Source organism: Muscardinus avellanarius (genome assembly GCF_963383645.1).
Source record: "Muscardinus avellanarius genome assembly, chromosome: 17".
NCBI classification, from domain to species: Eukaryota; Metazoa; Chordata; class Mammalia; order Rodentia; family Gliridae; genus Muscardinus; species Muscardinus avellanarius.
Window position 1 is genome coordinate 61,272,544 of NC_137803.1, and position 23,662 is coordinate 61,296,205.

The following is a 23,662-nucleotide window of genomic DNA, read 5'->3' on the forward strand; positions in this document are numbered from 1 at the left end:
GGTAGCACTACTTTTTTGGTCTGCATTCTCTAAGGAGAGACCCATTTAATACGTTATGCACTTGATAAAAGCTGCCGTAAATGGGGTCATTCTGTATTTAGAACAAATGAGAAAAAAGGTTCCAGAAAATTCCTTAAGGAGTCTGATAGGTTTTTTTCGCAAAATAACTTTAAATGTACTCTAATTACAACAAGAAGAACGGTTGCTAGAGTGTATAAGTGAATTTAACCTGTAAAAGGCAGAACAATTCAAAGCATATGTTTATTTTACAAGTCTATGAAATTAACATTTGACCGTGCTCCACTGGCTTCCCAGAAACAGCTCCCTTCAGGAGCTCATTGACAGTGCAGTGGACTTCACCACTGGTTAAGTGGGTAACTATTGTTTACCTACTTATACACAGAGGAGAAAGTGCAGGCTGTGGGGAGTGGGGACTCTTGGTGCAGACCTTGTGTGAGCCGCTCGGCCCTGCACCGAAACTCACAGGACCTTGGGCGAGATACCAGACCACTCAGATCCACCATTTGTTTGCCATATGATCCCGCAATACCAGTCCTGGTCATCGACCCAAAAGAATGGAAATCAAGCTACAAATGAATGCATGCAGGTCTGTGTTCATAGCCACACAATTCACAATGACCAAACTGTGGAACCGGTCAAGATGTCCATCAACAGATGAGTGGATTGCAAATCTATGGGATCTGGACACAGTAGAATTTTACTCAGCCATAACGAAGAACAAAATTATGCCATTTACAGGGAAATGGATGGAATTGGAGAACATTATGCTAAGTGAGATTAGTCAGTCAAAAAAAAAATAAATCAGATGATCTCCCTAATAGGTGGAAGCTAGGGAGAAAATGGGGCATAGGAGGAACTCTAGACAAAGAAGGAGATACTAGAGATGAGCAAATAAGGCGACCTAAACAAAGGGGATGGGAGGGGGAAGAGGGAAATTCCCTAAGGTAGATGATGTACATTCACAAACATGTCAAAGTCAATCACTAAGCCAAACATGAGAAGGAGGGAGGAGGAGGGAATAGGGCGTGAATTGGGGAAAGGCTAATGGGGTGATGTATGCACGTATGCCTCCACCATCGTGGTCGCCACTAAGATATATGACTACAATGCACCAATACAAAATTTTACAAAATTAAAAAAAAATAAAAAGAGGAATGCGTCCATCAGGATCCAACGAGGAGACAAAAACAACACAGGCACCTGAATGGGGTGGGGAGGGACTTAACATAAAGAATAATGAGCCTACTGGGGGATTGGAGTAGGGAAGATGGGCTCAGGAATAGCTGATGTAGTGGCAGCTGCTCTCCAGGGAAGACAGAGAGAGTGCAGGAGATCCCTCCAGGAATGAGACCCAGGGTAGGGTTTGTCCTAGTAGATAACCAGGAAGCCCCTACAGGATGCCATCTAGAGAACCCTGAGGGAGTGAGCAGGGCCAGAGGAAGCTGGACGTCTCTTAGGAACCGCTTCTCTAGAGCATCTCTAAAGGGAGGGTTCAGGAGCAAGTTTCTGTTGTGGGAGGAGCCAGGCCCAGATAGCCCCTGTGTGGTGTGCTGGGGTCCTGCCAGAGAGCTCAGCAAGGCGCCTTCTTCTGTCAGGGAGCTCCTGGACCCTCTATTGAAGAGTCTTAACTTCTTGACTACCGGGACGGGAAACACAGGCAAAGGGCTGGGCATGTTCTTGTTGAACCAGCGATGGGAAGTGTACGCAGCGCTGGGAAGCGTGATCCATCACTGACTGGTACAGGGAGGTGGATGCTGGCCTCTAGAATGTTTAAGAAGATTAAATGAGCTACTTCCAGGTGAATATTTGCATGTGCCTTGTGATGCAGTGAATTCTTGAGACATAGCGAAAAAAAATTCTTACGCTGGTGGTAAGGAAGAGATAAAATAATACCTTCTCATTCCTTAGAAGGGGTGTGGATGGCACCTGGTCCCCACTGAGGGAATGGGAGCCATCAATCACAGATCACTTTGTAGGTCACAGGTTGCTCTGAGTATTTTAGTAACACTCACATCAAGTGATGGTCGATAACCTCAAGCTATATAAGCAGTCTCAGGTAGTGACTCTCACCCCCAAACCTTAGAAACTACAGGAAGCGATTTTTGAAGGATCTCAAAGTCGGATTTCTGGATCTAGAGCTGCCCTTTCTGAAATCAAGTAAAACACGTGCAAAAACATTCTTTTATCTCAATAGAAATACATTCGGTTTATAAGATGTACACATATGAGCTCCGAGTCAAGATGGCACGACTGTGGATCCCAATCCCAAATACATTTAAGTCTCTGTAAATGGTGGGCACTGTATTTGTAAATGGTGGGCACTGTATTTGTCAAGGTGCTTTCTTTGCGTTCTCTCCAGACCTGGAGTTTCAGTGAACACAGAATGCTGATGTGAAAGATCATATAAAGTTCCCTTTGGGGCAAAAGTAGGCTGCCCTCTTTCTACTTTAGACCTTAATGATTTCATATAGTTCTCCAAAGAAAGAAGAGAGGTCAATTTCCTCCGGTAGGCAAATGACAATATTTTATTTTTATAAATCAGGAATGACCTTTATAGACAGCTAGTCTTGCCATCTAATTATTGCTAGATAATAAAAAAAAGAGTCCAAAAGTCATAATTTGTAGAGGCTTCATTAACATTTAACTGGCTTACTCTTGCCAGTCATATTGAAAAGTGACATGTTCAGTGATCTGGTCATGCCTTATAGATTTTTTTTTAATCTTTGGATACATCAGAAGAACCAGTCTAGATATTTTGAGGGGCTGTGTTAAAATTATTTTCATTGTTTAGGTGGATGTTACCTTATACTTACTTTAAAAAATTCCAAGGAATTACTGTGATAGCCAGATTCTGCATAGAATTTGAAGAGTTCATTGCCACTCTTTAAAAAAAAAAAAAAAAAAAACTGGGGCCGGGCGTTCGGGCGCACGCTTGTAATCCCCGTGCTTGGGAGGTGGAGACAGGCAGATCGCGCAGGTTCGAAGCCAGCCGCTTGCTCTGGCTTAAGAGACCCTGTTTCCAAATAAAAATATAAAAATAGGTCTGGGGGTGTAGTCCGGAGGTAGAAGGGTTTCCAGGAACCCCAGTACCACCGAAACAACCCCCAAAAGCCAAAAAACTGGATATTGAGTCTAGAAGAATCTCAGCTTCAAGCTACACTACAGTTTTATTTATTTATTTATTTATTTATTTATTTATTTATTTTTGTGGTACCAGACATAGAATCCAGAGGCATTCTACCTCTGAGCTATACCCCCAACCATATTTTTTATTATTCTTTATTTTGAAACAGGGTCCCACGAGTTGCAAAGGGCCTCACTAAGTAGCTGAGGCTGTTTGCAAACCACAAACTTTATGTCTCAGCCTCCCAAATGCTGGGAATACAAGTGTGCGCCACCACACCTGGTTTTATTTTTTTATATTGCGACCAAGTCTTGCTAAATTGCTGAGCCTGGCCTCAAATCTGAAATCCTCTTGCCTCGGCACCCCAAGTACTGAGATTATACGAGTTTGCCGCCATACTTGTCTCATTGCCATTCTTTACAGAAAGAATTGATTGGGTGTTTGCCATTTACCAGTTATAGGAAGTACCAAGGTAGTGGAAGCAGATACAGTTAGATTTAGTATTGCTTTTAGGAAGAAATGCTGTGCTCCTGTGGGCTTTCAGTCACCAGTTCTTAACCCCCTCCCCGAAATTTCACGGAGAAAATATCCGGGGGTCTCTGACTCCAGAACATGTATATTTCCCCATGACACAAAGCTGCTCTGAAAATCAAAACTTTAATTATCCTCTCTATAATTGGTAATTTCAATTTGGATATAATTTCTTTTCTTCTCATTTTAGCTCAGTTAACTATCTTTGCTATCCAGGGAGTCTCACTGACTAAGGTTCTATAAAAAAATTAAAGTCAGAATATGATCATGATACATGCATACCCTTGTTTATAGTACCACAGTTCACCATACCCAAATTAAGAACAAACCTAGGTGTCGAATGAATGAAGAAATCGTTGTGTAAGTGCACAGTAGAATTTTACTGAGCCATAAAGAAGAGTAAAATTATGTCTCTTGTAGGAACATGGATGCAACGAGCGAGCCTTGTGCTGAGTAAGAGCAGCCTGTCCTAGATAGTCAAGGGCCACGGAGTGTTTTCTCATATGTGGAAGCTAGAGAGAAAAAACAAAGCAAAAGGGTCTTCAGATAAAAGAGAGAGACTGATAGAACAATGAGAAGGGATTGGATGAGGAAGATGGAGAGGGGGAGAGGGATTCCCGAAGGAAACAGTTCAAATACTGCGATGCCCGTATATGAAGGCTTCTTTCATCTCAATAACACGTACGGGGTGGGTGGGGAGTGGGGTGGGATCTTGAGAGAACCACGCCAAATGCTGTGTGCATGTGTATTCGAATCACTTTGCACCTCGCTGTGATGTATAATTTCAGTGCACCAATAAAAGTATATTTAAGAAAAGATTGGAGTGCGGGGGGATATATCCTAGAGGAAGAGGGAATCCATATAGATCCCATTTTCGAGGAGCTCGATAATCATTCATGGCTCCAGAAAGAACCATATCATGCATTTTATGTTTCCTTTGAAGTGATAAAACAGCTTTGCCTGATGGGAAAATCCCGTCCTCTCTCCAGCACTCTATTGGCCTTTAGGGTTCTCAGCCACGCGTGCTCTTGCTTTAGTATCTGGTTCCATCTCCAGTCCCGATGGCCGATTTAGAAACTGGATCTTTAACCAGCCTCACAGTGTCTTGTGGATGCCCAGCGCTATTCCTCTCTGTAATTGCTCTGCAGGACTTTCATTAGAGTGCTATGGGGTTTCCACTGGGCCCCTTTTCTGTCAAAACTGATGATTATTTCGTTCTTTTTGACTATTATTAGTGCCACTGCTGTTTGGGTTTATCCCTTCAGTGTGGAAAATATCCTCTACAACAAAATTAGGGTTTGCAACCCAGGGAAACATCCTCATAAACGTTTGCAGAGTATTTCTTACCCCAAATTGGAAAGTTATTAGCATTAGGCGCACTGTACATCCACTTTGCTTCTGAGTTAGTTAGAACTCAGTAAAAACGACCAGTGCTTGCCAAGGTGAAAGTCTGAGCTTTGTGTATTCCTTTTATGAGGAGTCTGTTGTTCCCCACAGGGTTGGTTGAGGCTAGAGATGTCCAAGGCATTACTGAAGCCATGACACTTGATTTCACCCTCATGCCTGGAAGCTCAGGTCTCAGACCAGGCTACAAACCTGAGAGAGACCATTTTAAGCGGTCACGTGTTCTTCCACTTGCCCCGTTTAACATGCAACGGCACAGGTCCCGTCGGTGGGTAAAGGCTGCATACCCCTTTTTCAAAATGCTTGGGACCAGAAATGTTCCAGCTTCTAGGTTTTCTTTTGTATTTTGGAACATTCCCATATATATATAATGAGGTATCTTGAGGATTGGACCCAAGTCTGAACGCGCAATTCATTTATGTTTCATCTGTACCTTATATGCACAGCCTGAAGGTCACGTTATGCGGTGTTTTCAGCGTGCCTGTGTTGCTGACCACATAAGCTCGGGGGTGGGATTTTCCACCTGTGGATTCGGTGTTCAGAAAATTTTGGGTGTTGGGGCATTTGGGACTTTCTACTTAGGTATGCTCAACCTGTATATAAATATAGGTAGGGTGGCTAGTACTTGAAGGATAGGGTCAGGATCCCCAAAGTTCTACACAGCCAGAGAAATGCGGCTTTGAGGGAGAGGACGCGGATGGCGCTGGATGTGAGTTCTGAAAAATTACTTATGTCATCACAAAAGAGGAAAAATACCTTGCCGACGGTGGTGTAGAAAAGACGGATGGGCCGAGGCTCTCCGCAGGTTAGAAAGGACCCGTGCTTGGCCAGGGCTGCTCAAAGATTCGGAGGGGGAAGGAGGCAGCCGAACCCTGGCTCCAGCACTGGGTGCCTTTCCTTTGGATGAGTGTTTTGAAAAATACCTGTCAGGATGGTGTCCTAACACCCTCCTAGTAGCGGGAATTTAAGAGGAGAAAACATGTTTTGCCCGGAGAAGAAGACTTTGAACATGACAGCTCTTTTCAGATAATCAGCTTTCCTGTGCAAGGGCTGAGATTTTTACGATTCTTCATGGGGAGAGCTAAGATAAATGGGTCTGTAGCAACAGAAGCAGAGTCTGGGCCTTGAAAGGGAATTTTCTATTTGGCAGGTGTATTCTGCACAGTTCTGAGTGCCTTACCTGTGAGAATGCTGTCTGAATGTCCAGAAAAGTAGAAAATTGAGCTGAGCAAATTGTACGGAAGTGTGACCATGTGACCTCAAGTTCTGTTTTCCCTTTGGGATATACTACAGCTAGTTTACTTAGCTTCTTGTCACCAAGGCATACATTGCAGATATAGTGTAATAATATTTTTAAATTTATGTGTTCTTGACCCAGGTCATGAATCAATTTGGCAAGCAATTAGAATTATTATGTTAATTAATTTAATTAATACATTATTATGCAATGGGTTACATAATGATATGTTATCCACTATATAATGGATAGTAGAATTTTTATATTCTTTAAAAAGTTCAATATAATCATTCACTTTCCCCATGTGAAACACTTGGGAAATGATCTGATATGATAATAACTCAAAGTCACAGACTTTGAGAGGACATGGAATAAAACCTACCGTCATCAACCTGCGGAGTGCTGTTGCTGCTGAGACAGACGGACTGCTCAGCATGTACTGCTTTTCCATGGTTTTATGTCTTTTTACTTAAACAGCTTCATTTCTAGTAGAAATTAAGCAGGTGTTTATTCACCTCATGCTTCATCTTGAAATTATTTTTGCCTTTAAAATGTATATAGCCTATAAAGTAAATTTGCAATCTCTTTTAATTTTGAGATCCCAACTCATCACAGTTTTAAAATGAAATTTTTCTGTGTCACATTTAAAATGAATATTTTTCTTTGAAAAATATTTTGTTAGTGATGCCCATAGTTTGTACTGCATTCGTGTCTTCAACCATTATGCCAGTATTGGGGTGAAAGCATTTCTCTTTTATTTGGACACATTCTAATTATTTTTCCTATAGAAAACAGACTGGATACTCAGGGATGCTCTATTTAAGTCTCAAAAGCAAGATAGATTTTCTAAATTCCTATACATCTGGAAAACAAAAATTTTAAATTTGCTTAGGTCTTGCTTTCGATTGCCTTCTCCCAGTTTTAGCTTGATTTTGGAGAGCACTGTGCTGTAGTGGAATAAGCAGGGCCTGCTTGATACCATAATGTTCAGACTCAGCTCCTGAGCAGGAAGGCCAACTCGGAGTTCGCCTGGCTTCAAGGGGTGCCGGGCTTCCAGCCATCGCCGCAGCTCATCCCGAGGCCTGGCTGCCGCTAACATCACTCCTCTACCTTCGCACTCTAGGTGGCTGCCTCTTTGATGAGCCGTACAGCACTTGTGGGTACAGCCAAGCCGAAGACGATGACTTCAACTGGGAGCAGGTGAACACCTTGACCAAGCCGACCTCTGACCCGTGGATGCCGTCAGGTTCGCTCTTGGTTTTAAGTTATTTTTCTTTTTAAAATAAGAGGAGCCTTAGAGTCTTAGACACAGTCAGTGCTCCCTGCACAGTGGTCCAGCCAGGGGGGTGCTGTGTTGTCTTGAGCATGGCCTTCAGTGGCTGATTAGCTAGTGAGGATGGTGTAATTCAGAGCACTGATTACACGAGTTTTAAGTGTGAATCCCTCCCTTTTAAAGTCTAATTACAGTTTACTTCTTTTGTCTTTGAGTGCACCTTAGCTAGATTAGTTGATCATTCCCCAAGCAACAGATGCGGGAAATGGATGAATTGATGTTCTAGACGATGTTCCTCGTGGATGGAACCTACTTGGACATTAGAATCCAAATTAAAGTCCAAATAACCAAGTTGCCATTTGTCACAAATTGAAGAGCTTGGGTGACTTAACATTTCTCAGCCTCTGGACCTCACTTTGCATCTGGGAAATCTGGGAGGATTCCTTGAGATCTTGGAAGTGTTTGGAAGATACAGTGGCGATATCTAGATAGGACTATTTTTTTCCACCGTAAAAGAGACGAGAGTGAGTTTTCTACTGAAGGAAATATATTTATTTCACTGAACCAGCAAGAATTCTACTTCTTTTTTGAAAGGAGGATTGGGAAGATGGTGACTGGTGACCTCTAGTCTATTTGCAGCCTGATCATTGGACTGGATTCCTCTTTTCAGGCTGTGACCTGGAATATCCCTCTAAAATTTCAGATTTGTAGATTCAACATACAGATAGAGCAGTAGAGCATGCCCCATTTTGGAATCCAAGTTAGTAAAATATGACACTATTCTGATTTGGATTTTAGATAAAGCCCCTTCCTTTTTTTTTTTTTTTTCTTCATTACTGGGGATTCAATCCAGGGGCACTTTACTACCGAGCCACATCTCCAGCTACATCTGTACATCATTTTGCATTTTAAGACTGTAATTTCATAGGCTGCCCAGTCTGGCCTCTAACAGTTTATCTTCCTGCCTCAGCGTTTCAAGTAATGGGATCCCGGCAAGTTTTTTCCTTTTCTTAAAAAAATGCTTTTTCGCCGGGCGTGGTGGCGCACGCTTGTAATCCCCGCGCTTGGGAGGCAGAGACAGGAGGATCGCGCAGGTTCGAAGCTAGCCACGCGCGCTGGCTTAGGAGACCCTGTTTCCAAATAAAAATGTAAAAATAGGTCTGGGAGTGTAGCCCGGAGATAGAAGGGCTTCCAGGAACCCCAGTACCACCACCAAAAAAAAAAAAAAAAAAAAAAAAAAATGTTTTTTCCTTTTTCAATGCTGGGGATGGAACCCAGGGCCTTCTACCTTCAAGCTACGTCCCCAGACCTATGTTTTGTCCTTTATTTTGAAACAAGGTCTCACTGAGTTGCAAAGGGCCTCACTAAGTAACTGAGTCTGTCCGCGAACCGCCATCCTCCAGTCTCAGCCTCCCGAATGCTGAACGCTGGGATTACAAGGTGCACCACCACGCCCGGCTGCTTATTCTTGATTGGTTTTTCTTTTAATATTGTATCTTTTAAGTACTTTGTATATTCTGTTGTACTTGTTTTTTTCATACTGGGGCTTGAAACCAGGGATATTTTACCCCTTAGCTGCACCCTCAGCCCCATTTTATTTTTAAAATTTGAAACAGGGTCTTGTTAGGTTGCTGCGTTTTGCTAAGTTCCCGAGGCTCTCTGGAATCAGCGACTCTCCCGTATCAGACTCCCAAGTTCTGGGACTGTAGGTGTGCACTATCTCACCTGGCTCAACTTAGGTGTTTTCAATGACCGTAACACTTTTTATGAATGTACCTACATGCCGCAAAGACGGTATTTAGTACGTAATCTTGTAAAGGTAGATTTGAAACACGCCCTAGGGTGTCGCCTTGTTTCAGTAAGCTCTAAGGATGCTGGAGCTCACCCGCTTGCCCAGTCCTTCCCATCTTTAACTCCTTATCATTTTAAAGGCAGGAGCTCTGAGCTCTTGAGCATGCCTATGGCTCTGGCAGGTTGGAAGCCTTTGTGAGCTCTTGGCTAGTTCCCCGCGGCTCACACCCTTCTTCCCTGTCTCCTGTTCTCCCGCGCGCTGCTCTTTTGAATGGAGCTGTCTCACTATTGGTTTGTACACGTTGGTTGGTTGGTTCCCTCAGTTCCAGTTCTTGCTTCCATTCTCATCAGCAGTGGCAAGAGGGGACACATCTGGGGTCCCTGTGGCGCCGAGCTTCCTGAACAGGTCTCTTACCCCGGGGGCCTTTGTCTTCAGTGGCACTTTTGCCAGTGCCCAGTCCATGTCCAGAAAGGTCGGGACAGCTGAGGCCGGGGGAGCTGGGAGAGCATTAGATGTTGTCCTGGTAAATCTCTCCACAAAAGCACACTCACAGATGCTTCATTATTTTCTTATTTGACAGAAATTTGTAATTTTTTTCTTAGCGGGGCTAAGGAGGGAACCCAGGGTCTAGTGCATGCTAGGCCAGTGCTCTCTCATTCAGCTGCACCCTGGCTCAAAATTGGTACTTTTTCACACTAGGTAGTTGATATCATTAGTGTGACCCTTCAGACTGAAGCCTGATTTGGAAAGATTAACTTTTGAAAAGAAGCCGGAATAATGTAGAGCTATTAGCCTCTATGGAACCTATTTTTGTCTCAAGGTAACAGACCTCCCTTGGTAAAAGTGGCCAGAGGAAGCCTTCCTCTGCCCCTCTTTTCTTCTTCTTTTCTGATGTCTCATACGACCATCTTGGACTAAATTGTCAATTTTAAATATAGAGCCGGGCGTGGTGGCGCACGCTTGTAATCCCAGTACTTGGGAGGCTGAGATGGGAGGATCAGGTTTGCGGCCACCTTCAGCTACTTAGTGAGGCCCTCTGAAACTTAGTGAGACCCTTTGAAACTTACTGAGACCCTTTCAAAATAAAAGAATAAAAAAAATCAGGCTGTAGATCAGAGGTAGACTGCCCATGGGTTCAATCCCCAGCAGCACAAAAAATAAATTAATTAAAATAAATTTAGAGAAAATAGGTTCTTGGTAGAGATAAGAAATGGTAATAAAGCTCAGAGTCTATTCTAGAACAATTCGGGAGGCAGTAAAAGAAGTAAGGGAAGTGATTTGGCCAGTATATGGCCTTGGGAAGCTCTGTGTACTGGGGACGGTTAAGGAGGATTTACTTGTTCTGTTCCCATTTATTCTGTGTCTGTTAATAAATAGAATAACTGGTGTTTACTATTAGGCCTTACAGCATAAGGTTAGGTCTCCTCAGTTTTGTCAGGTCAGTGTGCATGCTGGTGGTGCAGAATGAGTGCCCAGGACCCCTAGCCACAAACAGGGTGCAGCTCCTGGTTTTATATGGGGGGGGGCTGGATGCCAGCAGGTAAGGCTAGACTGGCGCGTCCTCTACTCCTCTTTCCATGGGTGCAGAGGAGCCTGTTGAGATTGATAGTGGTCTCAGCAAGTTCAGTTTTTCTCATAATATAAAGTCACGAGCACTGGTACTGCTCCTCCTACTGTTCATTAAGCGAATTTTAGTCACTGTCATACTTTGGAACCCTAGCATATGCTAAGCCCAATGGGAGATGGAGGATTATAAAAAATAATTCTTTCTTTCAAAGAACTGACCTACTTGGGGGGAAAACGTTAGAAAAGTACAGTTCCTGAAAGATGCAAGGCTCTCTACAAGCAGGTGTGGGCAGCCCGGGAGTGTTACGAGGGTGGGGCTCTCAGTGTGCCCCGTGTACTACGACAGCGAATGGACTTGTGGGCGCCTGACCTGTCCACCCTGGGCAAGAAGTTCAGTTCCCCAGGCAGTGTTACCAGATGTGAGGAACTCTCACCTTATGAGCTCACAGACACGGGGACAGCATCTCTAGTCCCCGGATTAGAGATCTGGAATGATCCCGAGCACAAAACATTGAGTGCCAACCTGACTCCACAGGAGGACTCCCCACCCGACTGTGTGACTGGTTGTGGTCTAATGCAGGCATGCTAGGAATACTGTAAAAAATTCATTTGGGCCATATGTATTTGGAGTATAAGTAACACAAAAGAATTTACCACATTATATATATGCAAACATTCCAAGATCCTAGAAAATCTGAAATCCCAAACACTTCTGGTCCAAGCACTTTGGATCACTTTGAATATTCATTCTCTCCTATCCTGAAGAATGGATATTACTGCTGCATTGCCACCATGCACATTCTCTCTCTCTTACACACACACACACACACACACACACACACACACACACATACACACACACACACTTTAAATACTGTGTAGTTTCAAGAGTTTTCTCCTGTCTCTGCCTTTTGTTCTTCTCCCTTTTAATTAATGTACGCAGCACGATTAAGTCTTTTAAAAACAAATTCAAAAGCTGGTTCTTTTGTGCAAAAACAGAAGCTAGTGGTTAAAGGTTTTTTTTTTCCCCCAGGGTAAATGGGTGGCGCAATCAGATACAGCCATAGCTTTTGGGGGGTTAATTTGTTTAAGCGGTTCCTTAAAATCGAACCAGATGTGTTCTCACCTGTGTTTGAGTCTTCGGTCTCCTATGTATGGGCAGGATCTATCACGCATTAGACCAAGAGCTGACAAAATGTGTCCTGCTGGCCAGACGTAGTCTACTGCCAGCTTTTGTGTGGCCCGCAAGCTAAGATTGCTTTTTATGTTTTTAAATCATTGGGGGAAAATAATAATATTTTGTGACACATGAAATTCACATTTTAATATCCATAAACAAAGTAGGTTGGCACACAGCCAGATCCATTTATTTAAATATTCTCTGTGGCTGATTTCAAGCTGAAAGCAGAGCAGTCAACGCAGAGACTGGTCCACCAAATCTAGTGTTTACTCGGGCTTTTTACTAGGAAATTTTACTGCCTTTGATCATTTTGGCATCAGCATATAATTGTTGTTTTGGACTCTTGGTTTATATTGTTGTTTTTTGTATATAAATGTTAATATATGAGCATCTTAAAATATTTTCCTTCACTCTCATATTGTATGGTTTTCCAAACATTTGACAATTAAAGTAAAATAAAATAAGATTAGGGATTTTCTCTTAATTTTTCATCCATTGAAAAAGCATTGCAATTTTTTTTTCATATTTAACACCAAAATTTGTATTGCTCTACTATAATTCAATTAAGTATTAACCTACCAGCAAGATGGATTTCCTTCCCTCCTTCCTTCCCTCCCTCTCTCCCTCCCTTGAACTGAGAAATGAACCCGGGGCACTCTGCCACTGAGCTACATCTCCAGCCATTTTAATTTTTTTTTTCCAATTTTAAGACAGTCTTCCCAATTTTCTCAGTCTGGCCTGGCCCTTGCAATCCTCCTGCCGTAGCCTCCAGGGTCACACGGGTTGCAGGCAGGAGCCACTGAGCCTGACTCTCAGTATGATTGTAAAAGGGACAGAAGAAGTCACACATGCTTGTGAGCCCAGCTACTTGGGAGGCTGAGACAAGGGGATGGCAGGTTTGAGGCCAACCTGGACAATGTAAGGAGAACGTTATCTCAAAAGAAATTGTTGGGATGGAGCTCGGTGGTAGAAGGGCCCTGGACTCCATCCCCAGTGCTGCAAAATATAAAATATAATAACAAAAATGATGATGGAGGCTAAAATTTTTACTCTAAAATTTAGTTTTACTTTTTGGATGTAATTCTGATGTCAGTGTTACAGTGTTTTCAGTCAAATTCTACAGAATTTATCTGCATCTTCAAGTGTGAGGTTATTTTTAATCACTTTGAAAAACCTTTAAATACAGTCTGGGGCTTTATACAAACTGACTTAATAGCTGCTCTGAGGCAATGACGTTAGCTCTGGAAATACATATTTAGAAAAAATAAATGCCAAGTACCATTTAAACTCCTGTATTTAAAGTCAACTTTTATGTAAAAGAGATTACACTTTTGCAGCTGGTTCTGAGCCATTGGGATTTCTTGATGGTGTCACTGTGCCCAAACGAGTTTCTCTTTTATTGATAAGTTTGCAGTTGATTTTATATCATTTAATTGTCATTAGCGATGGGATATTTTTTAAAGTCATCATTTGTTATAATGATTACTACTTCGATAGCCGGCGTGATGGCGCACGCTTGTAATCCCGGTACTTGGGAGGCTGAGACAGGAGGATCCGGTCTGCGGCCAGCCTCAGCTACTTAGTGACCCTTTGCAACTCAGTGAGACCCGGTTTCAAAATAAAGAATTAAAAAAATAGGGCTAGGGGTATAGCTGTAGCTTGGAGGTAGAAGGTCCCTAGGTTCCATTTCCAAATACTGCAAAAATAATAATAACAATAATGATGATGATGATTACTACTTTGAGGATAGAACCTGAGTTAGGAATCCAACTGAAGCTGTTGAGTTTGCTTAGGAGGTACTGGTGAGGCTGAGACAGGAGGAACACAGCTTCAAGGCCAGCCTCAGCAACATAGGGAGATCGTTAGCAACTTAGTATGACCCCTTTTCAAAATAAGAAATAAAATAGGGCTGGGGATGTATCATGGAAGTAGTATGCCTCTGAGTTCAATCCCCAATATCAAAACAAACAAAAGAACCAAAATATAAAAAACAAAAACTAAAACAAAAGGCAAAGACAGAAGTACCTACCCAGCAATCTGGCACATTTTGTTAGCGCCGTTAACATTCTCTTCTGCTAATTGTTCTGTGATTGTCAGATAGATTAAGTATTGACAAAATATTTGAGGATGTAAAAATACCCACCTGGTTTAACAATGGTCAGTGTCTTTCTATTTCATTACTAGGTAGTACTTGTATCTTTTTACTCCAGTTCCAAAAAGTTGATATTTAAGATGTCACATCATGTATATTGACCCTCTTTTATCAAAAAAGAAAGAAAATAATCAACAAATGCATCCATTGTATTAATATATAAAGGTAGCTTATATTCTTTAATTACCTTTAATACTTAAATTGACCCATTATGGAATAGATATTTATGCCCCTCACTGGCCCCTTCAGATCTCATACTTCTTGAGAGACCATCGTTAAGTGAATTTGTATCTTATTGCTGAGAAAAGTTAAGCTCTTAGTATTCTTCCAGATAACCTGACTTGCAATCATAGAAAGCTCATTTGCTCCTTTAATTACCTTTAATATTTAAATTGACCCTTTATGCAATAGATACTTATTTATGCCCCACATTGGCCCCTTAAGATTCCGTACTTCTAGGGAGACCATCGTTAAGTGACTTTGGATCCTAATGCTGACAAAAGATAATCTCTTAGTATTCTTCCAGATAGCCCGGCTTGCAATCCTAGGCAGCTCACTTGCTTTCTGCCTCTTAGTTTTAAAATACCGGGAGTGGTGATGGCAGCAGTGTTCCTGAAAATGCTGTGGCCGAGGCCTGAGGCATGTCCGCGGTGCCTGGACTGAGGGTGGAGGGACAGAAGGGCCGGGAAGGAGCAGGAGACCGCGGTCTTAGTGTGATGACCCGGAAAATAGGAAGATGACTACATGCGTTTGCCTAGCATCGGCCTCACCTCCCAGAACGATGATGATTGACAAACAAAGTAATTGCAGTTTCCTCTCTGGGTGCATTTATCAGGCACATTTTGCCCACGCTAGGAAAGCGGCCCTCGGTGTTCACACTTCAGGGCTTAGGGAGGAATCAGGAGAAGACCATGAGGTTGACAAAGCCTCCCCTCCCTCGAATTTCAGCGCTTACCTAGGGAGAACTATCTTTGGCACAGAATATCCAGACAGTTGTTTAATTATCTCACTCATTCTTCACTCAGCCACCACTCTGCAAATATTTATTAAGCACCTGCTTTGTGCTGGGCTTTGTTACAGACGCCTGGGCTCCTCACTCTCTCCCCCAATGCACACTACTACTGATTAGATTGTTCTTGGGTGGGGAAAAGGTTTATGCCACAAACCATGGTCATCCTCATTTGTTAATGAAGTGGTGAATATTTAAAAAGTAATCCAGCCGGGCATGGTGGCGCACATTTGTAATCCCGGCACTTGGGAGGCGGAGACAGGAGGATCATGCAGGTTCGAAGCCAGCCGCATTGGCTTAAGAGACCCTGTTTCCAAATAAAAATATAAAAATAGGTCTGGGAGTGTAGCCCGGAGGTAGAAGGGCATCTAGGAACCCCATTACCACCAAAAATAAATAAATAAATAAATAAATAAATAAATAAATAATCCAAAATTCAGTCTATCAGACTTAGCACAGGAAAGCATCACTTCAGCTGTATGTATTCTTTGTCCCTCAAAACAGTAAAAACAAGAGTAAGGCAAAAAACAGTCTAAACCCACAGGCAAATCATAGCATTCTACATCCTCGCACACTCGCTCTCTCTCTATTTCTCTCTCTACTTCTCTCTCTTTCCCTCCCTTCCTCCTTCCCTCCCTCTTTCCCTCTGTATACTGGGATTGGCATAGGGGTTCTGAACTATACCCCAACTCTTTTTATTTTGAAACACGGTCCCCCTGAGTTACTGAGGGTCTCACTAAGATGCTGAGGCTGGACTTGAACCTTTGATCCTCCTGACTCAGCCTCCCAAGTCCTGCGATCACAGGCATACACCACCCCGCTGGGTGGCTAAACAGTACTTTCCGTGTATCTTATGAAACAAGGTGATGTTAAGCACACAAGTGACGTTGGCAGTTGACAGATTTGGGTCTTTGCTTTTGATCGTGTGATTCTCGTGATAGTCCTGAGAGATCGGGTGGCGTTATCTTCGTTTAATACCAGAGGGGGCTGATGTTCAAAGAAATAAAACGTGACCTGGGCTTATCGATGAGAAGAACCGCCTCTCTTGGTGCTCCTCTGAGTGTCCTCGAGTGACCTTTCCTGTGTGGCACATGCAGCTAGTGAACGGGCCGCTCCATCCAAGGTGGCGTCTGTTTGGAATTCCAAGTGACCACGAAGGCTGTCCACTGTGGGGGATGCCTGTGCACCTGCCCGGGTCGCCTGCTGGCCGCCTTCTCCGTAGTAGTGGTCCTTGTGAAAGTTCGTTCTTGGACTTCTGTCTTGGAACTACACTCCCAGCCCTTTCTAATTTTTTATTTTGAAACAGGGTCCCCCTGAATTGGTGAGGCTGGCGTCAAAACCTCCTGTCTTAGCCTCCCAAGCCCTGGGATTATAGGAGTGCTCCCTGTACAGGCTCTTGTGAAACTTCTTAACCTCTGGGTTTCAAGTCTCCTCCTGTGTAAAATATTAATAATGCAGCCTGTCCTCTGCACCTATGGGTTCAAATCCAGGGGTTCAACTAGCTACAGTTTGGCAGCATTCTATTAAAAATGTTTTTATTAGCCGGGCGTGGTGGTGCACGCTTGTCATCCCTGCGCTTGGGAGGCTGAGACAGGAGGATCGCGCAGGTTCAAAGCCAGCCTCAGCTACTTGGGTAGGGGCTAAATAGGCGATGTGTACATGTATGTCCACAGAAAATTTTTACCCCATTATAATGTAGAAATATAATGCACCAATGACATGTACGGGGGAGGGAAGGAGTGGGTGGGGTCCGGAGGAAAACATAGAAAGTGGTCTGTGTACATATATTCCTCTCACTCTGTGCCTCATTATGATGTATAATCGCAGTATACAAAAAATTTTAAAAAGAATAGGCAAAAATGAAAAAATATTTTTATTTCAGTAATTTTTCAGTGTGCACGGAGTTAGTATAAATCCAACTCTCCCTTTACTTTTGGCTCCCCATGAAGTGGGCAGTTCGTACCAAATCATTATTTTCTCTTCCAAATGACAACGAATAAGAAAGAGAATTTACAGGTCTTGATATAGTTTTTGAATGGACGAGAAAAGCAGAAAGAATTCCATTAAAATACTAAGCCCTGCTATGAGGATGGTAGGATCCGAGGCGACCGCTCCATCGTTTCTCTCTGATGCATGTCTCTGTGATCCAGTCTAACTCTATAATGAAATGAATGCCTCAGCTGGGCATGTTGGCACACGCCTGGCATGCTAGTACTTTGGAGACGGAAGCAAGAGGGTCACAGGTTAGAGACCAGCTGTAGCAACTTAGACCCTCAGCAAATTAGGGAGGCTCTACTTAAAAAAATAAAAGACTGGGGGTGCAGCTCAAAGCTAGAATGTCCCTGGATTCAGTCCTAAGTTAATCATAATGGCTATCAAATATCAGTGGATGATAGATAGCAGATATTGATAATTTATTAATATGCTTTTGTTGGTGCATTGTAATCTCACATCAGAATGGAAACCATGTTGACAGTGGCATATAAGCACAGAGCATTTGGTTTTAAGAACAACAAAACAACACTTAAAGAGATTTGGCGATTTCCTTCTTGCCCTGCTCCCATCCCTCTCAGTTGGGCCCATTGGGTATGCCATTACTTTAGTTGAATGTTTTCAGCTACCAAACCCAGGCCATGAAGACGGTCTTGTCCTTGACTGTCTCATCCAAGGGCCCCACACTGAGGCCCCTGCCTGACCTCCAGGCGTGACCTAGTCACCAAAGAACGTCCTTCCACCCTGAACCGTACTCAGGTCGCCATCCCAAAGCTTAGCCCGAGTTTCCAATTAGCTTTGAAATGGTGAATGAGAAAACCGTGGGAGATGCTGGACCACGGCTGTGTCCTGTTAGAGGTTTCTCAGTTACAACATTGACAAGGAACTTGACTTGGGAGTGGAGACAGTACATCATTCCTCGTGGCTCTCCTCTGGGGAGCTCTCAGCTCAGCACCCAGGGCGCTGGCTGGCCTCATTTCTCCAGGAGTGGAAACGAGTTAAACAAGTGTGCCCCTCCGTGGCCCTCGATGTTATGTGGACCCGTGCATGTGCAAGGGCCCCCGCCAGGTGAGTTCCCAGGGATGAAATACAAAGAGATGGCCCACAATTTGCACCCATTAGGAAAGAAGAGAGGGTTGTTTAGCTCTTGAATCACGCATCTGATTTGAGTGTTTTCTCCCTTTAAATGAGCTGTCGTAAGACACACAAACGTCAATTTTTTTGTGTGTGTGGTACTGGGGTTCCTGGAAGCCCTTCTACCTCCGGGCTACACTCCCAGACCTATTTTATATTTTTGAAACAGGGTCTCTTATGCCAGCGCGGCTGGCTTCGAACCTGCGGTATCCTGTCTCCGCCTCCCAAGCGCGGGATTACATGCGTGCCCACCACGCCCGGCCTGCAAAGGTCAAATTTGACCACGTTTTCTAAGCACACAGTTCCCTGGCATCGGGTGCATCTGCGTGGTTGTATAACCACCTCCAAACCTTCTGTGCTTTGCACACTGAGACTCAGTGCCCTGTAAACAACAGCCTCCTTTCCCCAGACCCCAGCAGCCTCCATGCCCCTGACTCTCAACCTTCTTCTACATCTGGTCTCCACGAATTTGAGCACTCTTAAGTACCTCATGTAAACAGAGTCGTGCCCTGGTGCCCTTTTGTGTCTGGCTATTTCACTTAGCGCAATTTTGTCAGTGATTCTGTTTTTATATACTAAGACTTTCAGAGGAGACCATCCTTGTTTTCAAAGCATTTTGATTTTTTTTTTTTGGTGGTACTGGGGTTCCTGGAAACCCTTCCACCTCCGGGCTACACTCCCAGACCTATATACATATACGTATATATTTTTGGATACAGGGTCTCCTAAGCCAGCAAGGCTGGCCTTGAACCTGCGTGATCCTCCTGTCTCCGCCTCCCAAGTGCGGGGATTACAAGCGTGCGCCACCACGCCTGGTGCGTTTTGAATTTTAAAAACGTTTTCTCTTGGTGTATCGTGATTCTTCAGCATAGCGAGATGCATGGTGGTACATGTCTCTGTGCACACAGCACTGCTATGATCCCAGGTGTCCCCTCCCTGTGTGAGTTAGCGAGATTGACGGTGATGTCTTCATAAATGAACATAGCACATTTAATCTCTTCCTTCCTCAGGCCTCCTTTTCCCTCCATCCCTCCTGCCTGATTCTCTTTCCACTCTTCTGCTGGCCTCTCTCCTCTTCGATCTGAAGTCTCCTTTCTTTCCCAATTCTCTGCAGCTTTCACAAATGGGAGAAGACACGGGACTCTTGACTTTCCGATCCTGGCTGACCTCACTTAGCGTAATGTTCTCAAGCTCCAACAGTTCTCCTTTACATGACATAATTTTGTTCTTCTTTATGGCTGAGCAAAACTCCATTTCTCTATCCATTTATCTCTTGATGGACACCCGAGTTAATTATATAATTTGGCTACTGTGAGTGGTGCTGCTATAAACACGGGTATACAAGCATCACGATGGTGATGTCACCTTAATTCTTTGGGAAAGATAGCAGGACTGGGATAGCTGGGTCATATGCTAGTTCCATTCCTAGTTTTTTTGTGGAATCTCCACGCTGATCTCCATAGAAGCTTTACCAATTTTTAATCTCACCAACAGTGTATAAGATTTCCCATTTCTCACCGGCATTTATTATCGTTTGTATTCTTGGTGATTACCATTCTAACTGGAGTGAGATGGAATCTCAAAGTAATTTTATTTTGTATTTCTCTGATTTCTAATTATGTTGAACATTTTCCCCACTGTTTCACTGGGCCCGTCAATGTATTATATATGACCGCTTATTTTAGTAGTTTATATTTAGCATTTAACAAATGTTTTCTTTTAAATATCTTCTGAATTACTTGTCTTGGCTGATTGGTAACTCACAAAAAGTAAGAATAGTGGCTAGCTGTGTTTTAAACATTTGCTAAAAAAATATACAAATTAGTCTGTGTATATAAATATGCAGTTTTATTTCTTAATTTTTATTTATTTCTTAATTTCCTGTAAAATTGTAGGAGATAACAACATAAGAGTGACAGGAATCCAAATAATTGAATTAACAGACCGGTTAGGGCAGATGTCTTAAATATCTTAGTTAGCATCTGTGTAGAGGAGGGCTGGGCAGGGGCCGTGAGGACCAGCGTCGGCAGGTGATGGGACGTCCTCACACCTGTCCTACAAGTCACTGCAAGTATTTGGTCAGGCCTCAGCCTTGGGTGTCTTGTGTGCCAGGCTTCGCCATACAAGGCACTGGTGTTGGCCAAGGCCCACTTGCTGGAACGGAAGCGCCCACTTTGGGTTATCACTTTGGACATGGAACAATCTTTGTCTTCTGAGCATGGCTTTCTAACTGAACTGCAGAGGGGGTGGCAGACTAGGGATGGGCTATCTGGGCAGTACTTTCTTTAGGGATTAGAAATCCCCAGCTTGAAGAAGACTTGCCTCCTGGGTCTGGGGCAGCTGGACATCAGAGATCTTTATTGGCAGCTGCTTCTCTGGAGTCAGGGTAGGAGTGGTCCATTACTGTACACTGGCAGGTGACTGGTGGAATTCAAGGAACTCAGCTAGACCAGGATGAGGCAGGCCTGAGACACTGTGTGTATCTGGAGACCCTGAACCACCCTCTTCTTCCTGGGTCAGACCAAGTCATTGCAGGATCCCCCTTAAGTGCCTTTTGGGCTTTCCAGAGAGCTGAGTGTGTTTATATCAGAGAATAGCGGCTTATGCTTTTATTTTCTTTAATACCAGGGCAGCATGAAGTTCTTTCCTGAGCACCTGTTGTGTCTGAGGCCTAGTTCTACGCATTGTATATTAAGTGATAGACCAGAGTTCTGGCTCCCAGGTCTTGGAGGAGCGGTGTGATCCCATCATAACAGGGCTGCCTCCTAGACAGAGGCCAGAGGGGCGAGGGTGAGAGGAAGGTTTCTAGGCAGAGGAGGAGGCTCACAGAGGAGACACAAGACACAAGTAGAGAGTCTGTGGCACATAGGATTCTGGGCAGAGGACCAGTCTGTCAAATGTGCACTTAGGAGGATGCTGGGTGGAAGACCATCCTGTCCAGTGGCCCTTAGGATGCTGGGTGGAGGGCCATGGAGGACCATCCTGTCCAGTGATTCTGTGATGGGTGGAGGAGACTCCAGATATGCTCCTCAGGAGGCTGAAGGTAACTTGGGGAACTTTCAGCCATATAGAAGGCAAAGAAATGAGAGGCAGAAGAGGCCCTCCTAAAGGGCGAAGCAGAGGGGATTTTGACTGATTATTTCTGGCAAAAAGAGAAGAGAAAAGGAAAAGATGTAAAAAGGACATTTGATTAGTACCTAAGTACCAAGAAAGCACAGGAATGTGTAGGGATGCTCTTGTTTTTAGATTCCATGCCCAAATACTATAGGATGGGGGAAAATGTGCCTGTGTGTGTTTCTGGAGAGAGAAAACAGACAGCAGATGTTAAGATGGGCACAATTACAATGTGTAGGTGAAGTGTAGAGAAGTAATTATTATACTCTTTCAAAGTGTTTCTACTTTTGCACCTCAGCCAAATTTGCTTAGTGTAAATGTGGGAAAACAAAAAGCCACCAGGCCAACAGGGTTTTCAATCCACGAAGGCATCTGAGGCAAATGTTTTTGTCATCTCCTGTTGAAAATATTTATAAGACCCAGGTAGCTCCATGACTTTCTTTCCTGAGCATATCCGGATGATCCTTGGTCATTTCCGGAGAGGTTTAGTGGAGCTGGTGGACTTACATAACATAGCGTTGATGTGGGGCAACTAAATTCAGGGATGTAATTTTAGGACTTTCTAAAACAGGACAAATACCTCATGCTGCGGCTTCATGCCTCGGTGGACGCCTCAAGTATAAAGATCTGCATCCTATTGGTAGATATTTTGATGGTTAACTGAGACATAAGAAGGAGCATAAGGAATGATTAAATTGTATTTTTAGCTACATGCATGCATTTATATTCTGTCCCTAATATGGTGCTGAATACAGAGAAAGTGATATGGGATTTCTTGGCAACTGTAGTAAATGATTGTACAGATCATTATTTTAAATAAGTGGACTTTAATGCCTAGTTAACCAATACTTTATTCTAGGAGATTATGACAAACTGTGTCTTAATGTGATATTTCAAAGCATAAGTGGCTGAAGGAGAAATAAATATGGCTATTTAATTAATTGTCTGCTGGACAATCAGAATGCCTCTATCTGGTGGGTGGACGGATAGAGACAGCTGATTAGGCAGCAGTGAGTGTCTCAACTGGACACGTCAGTGGCATATTAATATAATGGCAGTTTAGAGAGGACATCACTGCAGGTTTGTATTTTAAGTGACCAGTCTTCCAGCTACCGTGTGTGTGTGTGTGTGTGTGTGTGTGTGTGTGTGTGTCTTACTTGGGGATTGAACCCAGGGGCTATACCCCCAGCCCATTTTTATTTTATTTTATTTTACTTTGTTTTTATTTTTTATTCTTTATTTTTGAAACTGAGTCTTACTGAGTCGCAGAGGGCCTCACTAAGTAGCTGAGGCTGGCTGCAAACCTGCCATTTCCTCTTTCAGCCTCCCAAATACAGGGATTACCAGGGTGCGCCACTATGTCTAGCTGTTTATACTTTTAATTCTTTCATGTAGAGTTGTTTCTTAATTTTATTTCCCCTTGTTCCTTTTAGGCAACTCAAAGGGATGTCTTTCCTGTTCATCTGTCATTCATTGACAGAAATACTGAAATCCTTGCAATAAATCTTGGAAGACATGGATGGGGTTGGCTATATTGCTTTTTAAAGTAAATACGGAAAAAAAAAGAAACTTCTGGGCATCTGGGGAATTATGAAATACTCGTCTATTCCTCTCTTTCCATGTTCCCGCCATCGCTGTTGAATTCAAGGCAGGTGATATTGGATATGCACCTTGCTGGAAGGGCCACCTCTTTAATTGTGCTCTAAACAAAGGATCCCTTCCTCCTCACTGATAGCCCTGGCCTACGTGGAGTGACAGGCTGCAATTTGCCAGTAGGTCAGCGCCAGAGCTGATGACAAGTGACCTTTCCAGCAGTGCAATCGATGCTTGTTATTTGGCAAACCAAATGATACAGTTTGTATTTTTCAGCAGGGCGGGTCACGGGGCCCTTCCTCCATTGACCTATGAATTTGTTACTTGGGCCAGATGAGTCTCTTCAGACAGGAATGTTAATTTATTCGAATTGATCCGGGGTCTTGCTCTTATAAAAATTGTGGGCCATTTTGATGGCACAAATTATTATAAATAATTGGTTTTACTTACTGGTCAAACACAGGCTCTTAGAATATCTGGTTTATACAATAGAATTATGTACTATACGCACATACATACACATATACACTTGGGGAGGCA

General features: G+C 43.3%; 1 protein-coding gene across 5 annotated transcripts in view; it reads left to right on the top strand.

Moving 5' to 3' along the window:
- The window catches only part of PTPRM (protein tyrosine phosphatase receptor type M), a gene marked incomplete at both ends in the record, with an annotated part of 778,612 nt that overhangs the window by 175,740 nt on the left and 579,210 nt on the right, over positions 1-23,662 (top strand). For all 5 annotated transcript variants that reach the window (XM_080714509.1, XM_080714510.1, XM_080714511.1 and 2 more), the window contains one exon: positions 7,441-7,563. In XM_080714509.1, the coding sequence (XP_080570635.1) occupies positions 7,441-7,563 (123 nt within the window). The remainder of the gene's footprint in view (positions 1-7,440; positions 7,564-23,662) is intronic.